This window comes from Leopardus geoffroyi, chromosome B3, assembly GCF_018350155.1.
Source record: "Leopardus geoffroyi isolate Oge1 chromosome B3, O.geoffroyi_Oge1_pat1.0, whole genome shotgun sequence".
NCBI classification, from domain to species: Eukaryota; Metazoa; Chordata; class Mammalia; order Carnivora; family Felidae; genus Leopardus; species Leopardus geoffroyi.
The window spans coordinates 120,300,804-120,315,660 of NC_059337.1; the positions used below are offsets into that span (position 1 = coordinate 120,300,804).

Genomic DNA, 14,857 nt, shown 5'->3' on the forward strand with positions numbered 1-14,857 from the left:
GCCACAGAATCACTGTAAAAATTAAAGAATCTACCAAAGTGCCAAGCAAACTCTATACCTTCACTTTCCAGTTTGGTAGACTCTAGCTACGTGCAGCTATTGAACACCTGAATTGTGGTTAGTCTGAATGGAGATGTGCTATAGCTGTAAAATGCACACTGGGTTTCAAAGACTTTATATGGGGGGATAGAAGCAAAATACTCATTAATCTTTTTTCTATTGACTACGTGTTGAAATGCTATTTTGGATATATTAAATATATTAAAACTAATTTCACCTGTTTCTTATTGTGGCACTGGAAAATTTAAAACTACACACGGGGTTTATGTTATGTGGGAGACCACTACAACAGACTGAATAGTCTGCACAACACATACTAGCATTTAACAAGTATGTGATACTGTTGAGACTATTAAGTTCATTTAAAAGTTTTGAATTCAGGGGCAACTGGGTAGCTCAGTTGGTTGAGTGCCTGGCTCTTGGTTTTGGCTCAGGTCATGATCTCATCGTTCGTGGGTTTGAGCCCCACATTGGGCTTGTGCTGGCAGTGTGGAGCCTGCTAGGAATTCTCTCTCTCTCTCTCTCTCTCTCTCTCTCTCTCTCCTCCCCTCCCCCCCGCTTTGTTCCGGCCCCCCACCCCCAGCTTGCACTCTCTCTCTCAAAATACATTTTAAAAAGTTTCAAATTCATTTATGTTTATGTTCTCCAAAAGCAAATCATCAGTGAAGAATAAGACATTTTTGATATTAAAATAGTTACACTCAAAATTGGGAATCACTACTTTATAGACTATAGATTCACTGACAAATTTATTACCTGTTTTTGGGTGGAATAGAGGCAGAGGGAAAATAAGATGCCAGCTAGTGAATGTGCAAAGCACTTTAGGCTGACCTCTTGGAAAGAAGCTTTATGAAAAATGTTCAAATGTAAGTAAAAAGAAGGAGAAAATGGCCTTTACCTCATGGGTTGGGTTTTGCACAGATGTGATGGGCAAAAATGCAAGTCCTAAAAGGTTATAAATTGGAAGGGGTATTTTCAGAATAGAGGGCAAAAGAGAAGACACTCTGTAGGAATAATTCCAGTAACAGTTTCCAAAAGAGAGAAGGTACAGAAAATGCTTGGCTTAGAGAACCCTATTTTGCCTGTCTGAAGATGTGTATTATTGTTATGTTTATAAATTTTTTTTAGTGTTTATTTTTTTTTGAGACAGAGAGAGACAGAGCATGAGCGGAGGAGGGGCAGAGAGAGAGAGGGAAACAGACTCCAGAGCAGGCTCCAGGCTCTGCGCTGTCAGCACAGAGCCCGATGCGGGGCTCGAACTCATGAGCTGTGAGATCATGACCTGAGCCAAAGTCAGACACCCAACCAACTGGGCTGCCCAGGTGCCCCTATTATTGTTATGCTTATATACACATTATATATAGCTTACATATTTATATATAAAATATAATACAATTTTATTAGCTCAAATAAACCTTTTCCATCTGCAGTAAATTACATGCAATTTTCTTCTCTAATTCATCAGAGATAATTTGCCATACTTTAAAACTGAGGAATATGGAAGAATTGTCAATTCAGACAGAGATACTGAACAGAAAAATACACCTAAAATGGTTTCTGCTAGCGTTTATTTGAGAAAATGTACACAAAAATCCCCAATCCAAACTTACAAGTATATCTGTAGAAATCCCACACACCTCTTTCCATTAAACAAACAGAAAAATGGCTTACAACAGGGGTTTATGACAATGGTATAACAATGCTTACTTAAACTGTATTGTTCCTATGTATATTATATAGACTGTGTTAAATGGGCTCAAAATGGAGGAAAGCAGATAACATCCCCATTTTTAAAGCTGATTTGTTCTTGCACTAGGCTTTTATAAAATTAAGTAATTTTTACTTTTTCAATCAAATCAAAGTGTAATTATCAATGAACTTTAAACTGAAAGCACAATGTCCAAGTTGGTGTTTTTGGCATGAGTAAAAGGGAAGGACATGGGAAAAAAATCTGTTTCACAAAGTCACATTCAGGAACAAAAAGATCAGCAAAATAAAATATTCTCCTCGCCTATCTTTTTGTCATTTTATCAGAGCAAAAGGACAATCAACTGAAGAACTTTCATTGCTTTTGAAAAAGGGGGAAGGCACCAGTCAGAAATACGAGTTTATTAGGCTAATGGTATAGAACAGAATTTGACTTTTACATGTCTAAGAATGGATTTGACCCACAAATTCGGTTATTCTCTTCCCTACTTGGATGTATCCTTTGTTGTCTAGTATATGTAATACCACATGTAGACTTTCTCAACATCTGCTCTCCTTATGCCGAAGATTTGGCTGCCAGGTTCTCAGAAGCTGTACCTATCAATTCCTACCAGCAGATGGCAATGTCGCACAAATTAATGAAAGAACCGCTCAGCCACACCAGAGGAATTCATACAGGGAGCCAAGGGGAGTGGGGGAAAGGGCTTTGGGTTCACAGTAGCTGGAACATTAATAGAACAGCCTGAGATTTCAACAACATAATTCACTTCCTCTTCTACTTTTCTACTTTATCCTGGTCACCACGGCAGTGTTCTCTGTTAATTCTAACACTGCTTCTTAACTGCAAGTGCTATGCCCTAAGTCCTGTAATTCTTACCACTGTGATTAGACAAGCCCTGTAACAGTAGGGGTTGAAAAAGAAATTATAGAAAGGACAAACTCCCCAAGGCACCTGGGTAGCTCAGTTGGTTGAGTGACCGGCTTCAGCTCAGGTCATGATCTCACAGCTCGTGAGTTCGAGCCCCGCATCAGGCTCTGTGCTAACAGCTCGGAGCCTGGAGCCTGCTTCGGATTCTGTGTCTCTCTCTCTCTGCCCCTAACCCACTCGCATTCTGTCTCTGTCTCTCTCAAAAATAAATAAACATCAAAAAAAAAAAAAATTAAAAAAAAAAAAAAGGACAAACTCCCACCCACTTTCTAGGGTGGAGTGGAGACATTTTCAAGTGGTAGTATTTTTCATAACTGTTTACAAACACAGTCATTTGTATCCATGCCTTCACTTATATTAGTATTGGCCTTTAGGCACCTTATATTCCAACAGTGATTCTTGGCTTTGCTTTCACAACATGCATTTTCAAGTATTTACTCTATTCATAATCCTCCCAGGGGTGTGTGTGTGTGTGTGTGTGTGTGTGTGTGTGTGTGTGTTTATACCTCGTATGTCTTAATTTGTTAGATAGAACACATAAGGACAGGAATTAAGTCAGTGACTGGGCATGTAAGAAGAGTTGGTAAATTTTACTTGTATTTTCCTTGGTAGAAGTTAAAAATTCAAGCAACCACGCTCTGTCAGTAGAGCATGCGACTCTTGATCTCGGGGTTGTAAGTTCAAGACCCACCCATGTTGGGTGTAGAGATTACTTAAAAAAAAAAAAACAAAAATCTAAAAAAAAATTCAAGCAACCACATATCTGACAGGATTTGTATCTAGGATGTATAAGGAACTCTCAAAACTTAATGTAGAAAGAACAATCTAATTAGAAAATGGGCAAAAAGGATATGAACAGGTATTTCATTGAGGAAAATAGATGGCAAATAAGCACATGAAAAGATGTTCGACATTTGCCGCTAGGAAAATGCAAATCAAAACCATAATGAGGTATTACTACACGCACCTATTAGAATGACTACAATAAAAATAACGGTAATAGCAAATACTGGTGAAGATTTGGAGAAAATGGATTGGTCACACATTGCTGGTGGGAAGGTAAAATGGCAGTCACTCTGGAAAAAGAGTAGGATGGTTTCTTACAAAAATAAACACGTGCTTACCATATTGCCCTCTTGGGCACTTATCCCAGAGAAATGAGTATTTATATTCACATGAAATCCTGTACATGAAAGTTCACAGCAGCTTTATTAGAAATGGCCAAAACCTGACAACAACCCCAGTGTCCTTCAGTGGGGGGATGGTTAAACAAACTGTGGTACATCCATACCGTGGAATACTACTGAGCAATAAAAAGGAGCAAGCTACTGGTAACATGCAACAACTTGGATGGATTTCAAGGAAATTATGCTGAGTTCAAAAAGCCAATCTCAGAAGGCTACATGCTATATGATTGCATTTATAAAATGTTCTTGAAATGACAAAATTAGAGATAGAGAACAGATCAGTGGTTGCCAGAAGGTGGGGCTCTGGGGTAAGGAAGGGAGGTGGCCATGGTTATAAAAGGGTAGTAGTACAAAGGATACGAGAGTTGGACTGTTCTGCATCTTGCAGTGGTGATCACATAAATCTCTACCTGACAAAACTGCATAGAACTAAACACACGTAAATACACGAAAAAGGTTCAGGCAGTTAAGCACAAATATTTTAATTCTCTAAAACGATGTCTTCTTTAAGAGTTATCTACAGTTCAAAGCTCCTCTCTATGAGGTGTCCCATCGATCACCCTTTTAAGAGACATAAAATTATGAAAGGGTATCACCAGAAGCTACCCACACATTTCAGCTAAGGGTCAAGAGAAAGTTAAGTGTGTTTTCACACAGAAATCCAAAGAGGATGATCAATGAAACAAGTTCAACATGGTCATACATACCTTGGTGAAGGAACTAGAGTGGAAGCTCAAGCTGGTGAGCAAGTAGGAAAAGGAAAGAAAACATGGTTCAAACATAGCACATGAGGAAACCCAGTACAAATGCTGGCTTTGGCATTAGCTAGGTAACCCCTATTTTTTGTCATGGGTGACTCTAATAATAGTCCTATCGTTGCAAAACCAGTCCAAATCCTACGAAGTTAAAAAGAAGTCCCTCATTGACTTATTGGGTGTAGGTGGTAACCCATGTCCTCCCACACCAAAAGAGATCAGTTCTGGCAAGAAAGCTCCAATGTGCCTTGATGGTGCTGTCAGTAGGATGCCTTAGGCGAGGCACGTCCCAGGGATGTTCAGCTGGCTGAGATACAGGTGGGAGGACACTGGGCTTTATTACTCAATCAACTTCTTGGCCTTGAAAAAGCGACGCAGGTAGAAGACCTGCCAGGTGGCTAGTCCAATGAGGCAGAACATTGAAAAGATGCTGAAGTACAGGACCCGAGTATTTGTTGACTCTAAAAAAAACAGAAATGTTACAAGTGTAATGAAGTGAGGTTCAGCAGACTAAACAGTGGCCAGGGGGAAAAGGCAATTAATTAACTCCACTCAGTCCCTAGGCCAGGCAGTAGGATTCTGGATTGTTTTTCTTAAAATTTCACTGTTCTATATAGAAATGTTAAAAATCACAAAGATTAGCACTATCGGTTTGATACACAATAAGCTGAGAATACGGTTAACTGCGTATCACAGAAGAAATTTCTTTCCCCTTGAAAATCGAACCGAGCTCGTTTACCTTAAGAAGCAACAGTTCTGAAGTAAGTGATCATCCCATCAGCCCAGCCCTACCCCCATTTGGCAAAACTGAGAAAAGAGGTCTGGCGCCTTTATGAACAAACAAGAGCTGCCTCTCCCTCACCATTGGTATCTCGCATCTCCTCCTCTCGCTTCTTCATGTAGGCAAAGTCATTAACGATGGATTCTGAGAGGTCTTCTAGGCGTCGGAGCTCCACCTCTAAAGGTTTGAGTTTCTCCACCTTGGCAATCTGGAAAAGAAAGGAATTATGAACCCACTCCTTGAAAAATCCACTCTAGTCTAGAACACAAGGCAACAGAGGAGTTTTTTAAAAAGTTTCACCAAGGAGCGCCTGGGTGACTCGGCTGGTTGAGCGTCTGACTTCGGCTCAGGTCAGGATCTCATGGTCTGTGAGTTTGAGCCCCACATCAGGTTCCATGCTGTCAGTGCAGAGCCCACTTCAGATCCTCTGTTCCCCCTCTCTGTCCCTCCCCTGCTCACTCTCAAAAATAAGCGAACATTAATAAAATGGGCTCTGAATTTCCTTTAAACAAATAAACAAACAAAAAGTTTCACCAAACTGGGGGTGCCCGGCTGGCTCACTCAGTCAGTGGAGCATGTGACTCTCGATCTTGAGGTTGTGGGTTTGGACCCCACATTGGGTGTAGAGATTTTAAAAATAAAATCTTCAAAAACAAAAACTTAAAATCCCTTCTGTTATCACTGTAACATATTTCATTTTTTAAAGTTTGTTTATTTTTGAGAGAGAGAGAAAGAGAGAGAGAGAGAGAGAGAGAGAGAGAGAAGAGAGCACCTGCACAAGTGGGGGAGGGGTACAAGACGGAAGAGAGAATCCCAGGCAGGCTCTGTACCATCAGTGCAGAACCCGATGCGGGGCACAAACCCACAAACTGTGAGATCATGACCTGAGCCAAAACCAAGAGTCAGATGCTTAACTGACTAAGCCACCCAGGTGCCCCTAACATATTTTAAAATCTTTTGCCCTTCCCCACGAACTGTTTATGTGTTTCCATTTCAGACTTTTCTTTATACTTTAATTTTGATTAAAACCTCCTTAGAAGTTCTATCATATGGTAGGCTATCAATTAAAATATATCATTTTCCTGAGATTCCTGATTTTAATAAAGCATTTTACTTTACCCTTCCACTCATGTCCAAGAAACAGTATTATCAGCATAATAAGTGGGAGAATCATGATATTAGACGTGATTTAATTTAAAAGACAACCATCCAAATTCCCAATAAGGAATGCACAGGAATGAGAGTATGTGTAACTATAACATTAAGATAATAACTCAAACTACAAAATTAGAGAATTCTGGTTTGCTCATTTAAATCCCAAAAGAGCTTTAAGGTTTATATCAGAGCTCCAGAGCCCAGATGACTCCTGGGTCTGCTACAAAAAAAATTACACTGCATCTTTGGTTTTTAGAATTACACAGCCAGTTATCAAAAGAAATCTGCAAGGACTTCCTTGTATGCTAAGGAATGAAGGATGTGAGAAATGAATTGTTTTCCTTTCTCAACCTAGACCACTGTGAAACCTCCAAGAGCATCTAGTAACTAAAGGCAGATACGATAAAAGAAAGGATTTCATTATTTTATTTGTTTTTTCCTATCAACCTTAGATTATGAATTGCTTTAAAATGGGGATACATCACCAGAGCTTTCCAGATCTTAAAACTCACATACCAGGCTGTACTTAAAATTTTCCTACATAGAGAATTCTTCAACATTTCTTTTCCTTGGGGCACCTGAGTGGCTCAGTCGGTTGGTTAAGTGTCTGATTCTCGATTTAAAATTTTTTTTTAATGTTTATTTATTTTTGACAGAGAGAGAGAGACACAGCATGAGCAGGGGAGGGGCAGAGAGAGAGGGAGACACGGAATCCGAAGCAGGCTCCAGGCTCCAAGCTGTCAGCACAGAGCCCGACGCGGGGCTCGAACTCGCAGACCGTGAGATCAAGACCTGAGCCGAAGTCGGATGCTCAACCGACTGAGCCACCCAGGTGCCCCGATTCTCAATTTAGGCTCAGGTCGTGATCTCACAGTCTGTGAGCCCCATGTCGAGCTCTGTGCTGACAGTGCAGCGCCTGCTTGGGATTACCGCTCTCCATCCGCCTCTCTCTTACCCTTCCCCGCTTGCGTGTGTGCTCTCTCTACACAAACTTTAAATAAATAAATATTCTTTTCCTATATCTGCTTCTTTACTCTCTATCTACCATATGTTCTCTCTACAACTCCCTACTTTTTCTTCTCTTTTGTCCAATTCACTTTCTTTGTTCTTTTCCTGTTAACGTTAACAGCAATTAACATAGGATGAACAGGAAGAGTTTAAGGGTGTTCTTATGTTCTCTTTGCTAACCTAGATTCCTCACTGAATATTTTTAAAAATAAAACTAGAAGAGGGGAGGGTGGGTGATGGGTATTGAAGAGGGCATCTTTTGGGATGAGCACTGGGTGTTGTATGGAAACCAATCTGACAATAAATTTCATATATGAAATAAATAAAAATTAAAAAATAAAACTAGAAACTGCTGTTAAGATAGGGATATAAAAATTAGATTTATATTTAAAGTACATAAAATGCAATGAATTTGTAATTATGCACCTGTTTTCTTTCACTGGATTTATGTTTTCTTACATTTGTAAAATGTTGGTTAGTGTGACTGACAGCTACAAAACAGAATAACGCTAACTGACTACAACATTTAACTAAAGGTCAGTTAATGTATTCAGCAAACTCTCCTAGCTGAATGCCCAAATGGCAAGTTTTGCCATTAATCTAGAATATGTATCAGTTGATTGATCTCATATAGAGCCACAGAGCAAAGGAACTGAACTCCCCAGGAAAAAGATACCAATACAAAAGACATATCATAAGCTGAACTTCAGTCTGTTTACCTCCTGGTCTATACTTTCGCCTCCAAAGCTTCCTGAATAAGACAGAATAAAAGCAATGGCATGAAACTTCTTTAGCGATAAATGATATAAGGCTCTCTAAATGGAAACGTGCAAAAAGGAACTGGAAGTGAAACTATGGCTGTGCCTCTGCCAGCTGAAAGTATTATTTTAAAAAATGATTTGGAAGACAACTTCTAACCCTCCCTACCTTTTTTATTAAATGACAATAGGCCAAAAGCCTAAAACCTGAAAGACTCTGATGGAATTAAAATACATTTGGTACTGAGGATGGCCTTTGTGCACTGTAGACCAAAAATCCTGCTCCCGATTCATTTCTGGTGTTCTGTTTACTTTTCAGTCGTATAAGCAATACATAAACATGTTCTCCTGCTAAAAATTTCAACCATTCAGAAGCAAAGGGAACAAAAACAAAAAGCCCACCTTCACAGCTAGCTCCCCAATTCCCACATCCACACATTCCTTCTCAGAGGTAACCATGGTTGTGGACTTGGTGTATATCTATCTAGACCTTGTTAGAAGATAACACACTATTTATGCTTTTGCATGCATATAAGTGTACACACAAACATGTAATTAAAAACATACTTATAAATGGGATCATACTGTACACGTTGCTCTATGGCTTGCTTTTTCTCATTTAGTAAGATCTTTCCAAAAACTTCAGCGCTTATATATATATCCAAAATCTATAAAGAGCTCACCAAACTCCACACCCAAAAAACAAATAATCCAGTGAAGAAAGGGGCAGAAACCATGAATAGACACTTCTCTAAAGAAGACATCCAGATGGCCAACAGGCACATGAAAAGATGCTCAACATCACTCCTCATCAGGGAAATACAAATCAAAACCACACTCCGGTATCACCTCACGCCAGTCAGAGTGGCCAAAATGAACAAATCAGGAGACTATAGATGCTGGAGAGGATGTGGAGAAACGGGAACCCTCTTGCACTGTTGGTGGGAATGCAAACTGGTGCAGCTGCTCTGGAAAACAGTGTGGAGGTTCCTCAAAAAATTAAAAATAGACCTACCCTATGACCCAGCAATAGCACTGCTAGGAATTTATCCAAGGGATACAGGAGTGCTGATGCAGCGGGGCACTTGTACCCCAATGTTTATAGCAGCACTCTCAACAATAGCCAAATTGTGGAAAAAGCCTAAATGTCCATCAACTGATGAATGGATAAAGAAATTGTGGTTTATATACACAATGGAGTACTACGTGGCAATGAGAAAGAATGAAATATGGCCCTTTTGTAGCAACGTGGATGGAATTGGAGAGTGTGATGCTAAGTGAAATAAGCCATACAGAGAAAGACAGATACCATATGTTTTCACTCTTATGTGGATGCTGAGAAACTTAACAGAAGCCCATGGGGGAGGGGAAGGAAAAAAAAAAAAAGAGGTTAGAGTGGGAGAGAGCCAAAGCATAAGAGACTCTTAAAAACTGAGAACAAACTGAGGGTTGATGGGGGGTGGGAGGGCGGGGAGGGTAGGTGATGGGCATTGAAGAGGGCATCTTTTGGGATGAGCACTGGGTGTTGTATGGAAACCAATTTGACAATAAATTTCATACATTAAAATAAATAAATAAATGAATAAATAAGTCCAAAAACAAAAACAAAAACAACAAAAAACTTCAGCGCTTATAGATTCACCTCATTCTTCCTAACTGCTGCACAGTATTCCATACTGCATACAGGCCACTGTTTACTTACTCCTTCAATTCCCCAACTCCTCTTCTAGTATAGGTCCTACTCCAGACTCTTTAGCTCTATTCATAACCAAACAGCCCAACTCCCATTTTCCAAGTTGATATTTCCTCAATGAAATCCCTACTCAACCCTGTCCTTACTTTGGTAAATTAGTTTTGACCTTCTATGAGTGGGATGAAGGTCTCTTTTCCTAAAACACATCTCTGCCTAATAAAGGTATTTCCTTTATTCTTTTTTTTTTTTTAATACCTTTATTCTTGATACCAATTCTTGATACTTTTAAATCTAGGAAACTTAAAGAATTGCCAAGATATTAAAACAATGTTGAAAACTAATTTGCTATTCCAACCATCTAACACATCATGGATACTCAATGGTAAATAACAATATGAATGGATATATATTTACATTTAATCTAAACTTAGAGATTAAAAAAATGTAAAAAGCTGTTAAAAAAAAAAAACAAAAACAGAACATTTTAAGACCCTAACAACAATGCTTACTATGTGCAAGGTACCAAGATAAATGATGATCTCTGTTCCTAAGAAGCTCACGGTCTGGTAGAGAGGCTCATATAAAAAGCTATAACCATAATATAAGGCATTATGTATTAACTTTTACAACAAAAGTATACATTAAAAGTGTAAAGAGGAAAAAAAAGGGTGTGCCTGGGTTCAGGTCATGATCTCATGGTTTGTGAGATTGAGACCCACGTCAGGCTCTGCACTACAGTGCAGAGCCTGCTTGGGATTCTCTCTCCCTCTGTCCCTGTCTCTTTCCCACTCACACTCTCTCAAAATAAAAATAAATCTCAAAAACTTAAAAAAAAAAGTGGAAAGGAAAGAAAGTAGCACACGATTAATCATAGTTGGAAGGATAAAGGAAAGGTTAACAGGAAATGAGTGAACCGAGTTTCATGAATTCTGCAGGATTCTGAAAGAGATGAGATAGAAAGGCATTCAAGGTTACAGGGAAGTTGCACACCAAAACTTGGAGGGAGGAAACTGCAAGCCATGTTTAGGAGACCATGAGTTGTCTAGTCATAGGTAGTCTGATGTGTATGTGTGTGTGCACTCACACGTCAACACACATACGTGCCTGGGGGAGGGTGGTGGCTAACAGCAAACATAAAGTTCAAAAGTCAGGCTGGAGTTAAACTGAGGAAGAGGATGAAGAAGGCTGTATAATGAATCAGACCTACCGGTATATATCTAGAATGTGTACATATTTTATACCTTGTAATCTTGCTTAATCCTCCTAACCCTGTATGAGATAACCCTGTATTAGAGATATTATTATCTCTAAATTCTTCAGATGAGGAAATTAAGGTTCAGAGTGTTAAATAACTCACCCAAGTTCTCAGAGCTTGGTGGAGCTGAGATTGGAATCCAAGTGTGAGTTTATATTTTTACTCTGTAGGTACTAAAAATCTGATGAAGGAAACTAGCAGACCACACTAAGTTTTTTCTGGATCAAAGGTGAAGTGATCAAGCTATATTAGGCCTCAAGGATCTGGGTAAGTTGTCCAGTTTATCAGCCAAACTTCCTTGGTTTCATACTGATATTATTCCCATTTTTAGAGACTAAGAGAGTAAAATTTTTAAGCAAATTATCACTATTCTCAGGAAGACCTTCTTTGCTTGCCTAGGATGAAGTATTCAATGAGTATTATCATGACTTTTCTCATAGTTGGCACAAAAAGCTAGTAAGAAAACCTCTATCAAAATCCCCAGACTGTTGTTCTGCTCTTTTAAACGTCTGATTTGGGGAGCCTGGGGGGCTCAGTCGGTTAAGCGTCCAACTTCAGCCCAGGTCATGATCTCAAGGTTCGTGAGTTCAAGCCCCGCATCAGGCTCTGTGCTGACAGCTCGGAGCCTGGAGCCTGCTTTGGATTCTGTCTCCCTCTCTCCCTGCCCCTCCCTAGCTCATGCTCTCTCTCTCTGTCAAAAATAAATAAACTTAGGGGCGCCTGGGTGGCGCAGTCGGTTAAGCGTCCGACTTCAGCCAGGTCACGATCTCGCGGTCCGTGAGTTCGAGCCCCGCGTCGGGCTCTGGGCTGATGGCTCAGAGCCTGGAGCCTGTTTCCGATTCTGTGTCTCCCTCTCTCTCTGCCCCTCCCCCATTCATGCTCTGTCTCTCTCTGTCCCAAAAATAAAATAAACGTCAAAAATAAATAAACTTAAATAAAATAAAAGTCTGATTTAAGGTTCAAAGTGTTTACAAAAATGTGAAATTATAGCAGCACCTGGGTGGCTCAGTCAGTTACGCGTCTGACTTTGGTTCAGGTCATGATGTCAGAGTTCGTGAGTTTGAGCTCTGCATCGAGTTCTGTGCTGACAGCTCTGAGCCTGGAGCCTGCTTCGGATTCTGTCTCCCCATCTCTGTCTGCCCCTCCCCCGCTCGTGCTGTGTGTGTGTGTGTGTGTGTGTGTGTGTGTGTGTGTCTCTCTCTCTCTCTCTCAAAAATAAATATTAAATTTTTTTTTTAAAAGAAGAATGTGAAATTATACATGTTTCATGATGGCAGGTCACTATCCTAGTCTACTTCTCTCTTCCTAGGCTGAAAGGATGATGTGTATTTTGTCAACAGCTAGATAAAAGCAAAGCCTATTTGACAATATTGTGTACCATACATTCTCCACTAGAGGGAAGCATTCCCCTTGTAGGTTGCATTTAGCCATTAAATAATCAAAGCCACCACAGACAGGAGGACCTCATTTTACAAATCAAGAAACTGAAGATTCCATGGTTACTCAGTCTTTTAGGTGGAAAACCAAGTCTAACAGAACCATGGTCTCTTGACTCCCTACCCAAGATCACCGAAGCATTTATTCAGCATCAAAATTGCAAAGTTCTGGGGCCCTGAGTGGCTCAGTCGGTCGAGTGTCCGACTTCAGCTCAGGTCATGATCTCATGGTTCATGAGTTTGAGCCCCACGTTGGGCTCTGTGCTGACAGCTTGGAGCCTGGGACCTGCTTCAGATTCTGTGTCTCCCTCTCTCTCTGCACCTCCCCCACTCACACTCTTTCTCCCTCTCAAAAATAAGCATTAAAAAATTAGGAAAAAAAAAAAAAAAAAAGACGCAAAGCTCTGCTGTAAACTGCAAGCAAAACCGTATTTTTGACTTCCAAAAGCACATTCACTCAGTGTATCCAAATCCTACCTATGTTTTAAGCCCTAACCACGAAGCTTCCTTTTAACCATTTCTGTCCACACCAATTCCTTCTTTTTTTCTAATTTTTTTTTTTTTTAACGTTTATTTATTTTTGGGACAGAGAGAGACAGAGCATGAACGGGGGAGGGGCAGAGAGAGGGAGACACAGAATCAGAAACAGGCTCCAGGCTCTGAGCCATCAGCCCAGAGCCCGACGCGGGGCTCGAACTCACAGACCGCGAGATCGTGACCTGGCTGAAGTCGGACGCTTAACCGACTGCGCCACCCAGGCGCCCCCCACACCAATTCCTTCTTTCCTAAAATCCTATAGCACTTAGACTGTGCCACATAATTAACTCAATCATACACTGTCATATTCATAGTTTTGATTTTTATCCTTCTAAAAACTTTTTTAAAGGTTTTATTTATTTTTGAGAAAGACAGAGACAGCGTGAGCAGGGAAAGGGGAGAGAAAGTGTGAGAGAAAGAGAGAATCCCAAGCAGGCTCCATGCTGCCAGCACAGAGCCCAATGTGGGCCTCGAACCCACAAAACTGTGAGACATGACCTGAGCTGAAACCAAGAGTCAGACACTTAATAAGACGACAGCACCACCCAGGCACCTCTCTTTCCCCACACTACTTTGGCCCTTGAACTCAAGGAAATGAATACAATGTATACTTTGCATAGCAGGACCATTCCACACCTTCTTCAGAGAAGCCAACTTTCTCATAGCAGAAAATAAGTGCCATTGGTCTCCTGAAGCAAGGGCTTCCTCTAAGTTAAGAACATTCTACATCTACTTCCACCCTCTGCCCAGGAGAAGGTCCTCCCTACCACACTTTCACTCTCCTCTGTAGTGGTAGGTAATGCTTGGAAAACTACAAGTTATAAAGCCTTTCCCTGCATACATACAACACTTTCCAAAATGGCTGAAATTATCCTTCTTAGGCCATATCCAAATCTTCCCCTCCTCTAATGAGGATTTGAATCTAGAGTTGCGAGTTACATGTAATTGCCCCAAGAAAAGGTGTTAACTCTGAGAAACTGCTTCTTAAAACAGACATGTGAAACAAACCCGCCTCCAGAGAATCCCTGGATTGTTTTCCTGGTGGAGCACGGAAAGTCAAGAGAAGCTTGGTGTGGTAAGCCAAATTCAGTCAAACTGCAGTTACCTCCACAACCCCCCAAATTTTAGAAGCACAGCAGTAACAGTGGAGACCATCTAATCGAGCACAATTAAGATAAAGAAGGCCGACCTATAACCAAGGACAAATCTACTTGTGTAGGGAGGTATGTGAATCACAGGCCTCTTCACAGAAGCTCAAAAGGTCAACAATGTGCCAAAATAAGGCCAGATAATACTGCCAATCTTAGGGCGAAGCGAAATTTAGCATGATCCTATTTACTCTGTCATATTCAATTTCCAGAAAGGGCGGGAGAAGGGAGCCAAAATCTGCTGAACTGACCAACTATGTGTCACGTTCCTTACCCATGTTATTTCATTTAACTTATGTCAGAAAGGGATTTTGGATCCAGTATGCAGAACCAGAGTTCCTCCTTCCCGAGGGCATTCAGAAAAGTAGAACTTTTGAAAAGTCTTCAGCTGTTGCTCCAACAAGGGCAATTGTGTTTCTGGTGTACATGTTGATAGCAAATGACATACT

General features: G+C 40.4%; 1 protein-coding gene across 1 annotated transcript in view; it reads right to left on the reverse strand.

Moving 5' to 3' along the window:
- Positions 1–1,611: 1,611 nt before the first annotated feature.
- Positions 1,612–14,857, reverse strand: part of TMED10 (transmembrane p24 trafficking protein 10) — a 42,340-nt gene continuing 29,094 nt past the window's right edge. Inside the window, exons 4-5 of the mRNA XM_045451542.1 lie at positions 5,500–5,626; positions 1,612–5,098 (exon numbers count right to left, since the gene is read on the reverse strand). Of these exons, the coding sequence (XP_045307498.1) occupies positions 4,977–5,098; positions 5,500–5,626 (249 nt within the window). The 3' untranslated portion in view covers positions 1,612–4,976. The remainder of the gene's footprint in view (positions 5,099–5,499; positions 5,627–14,857) is intronic.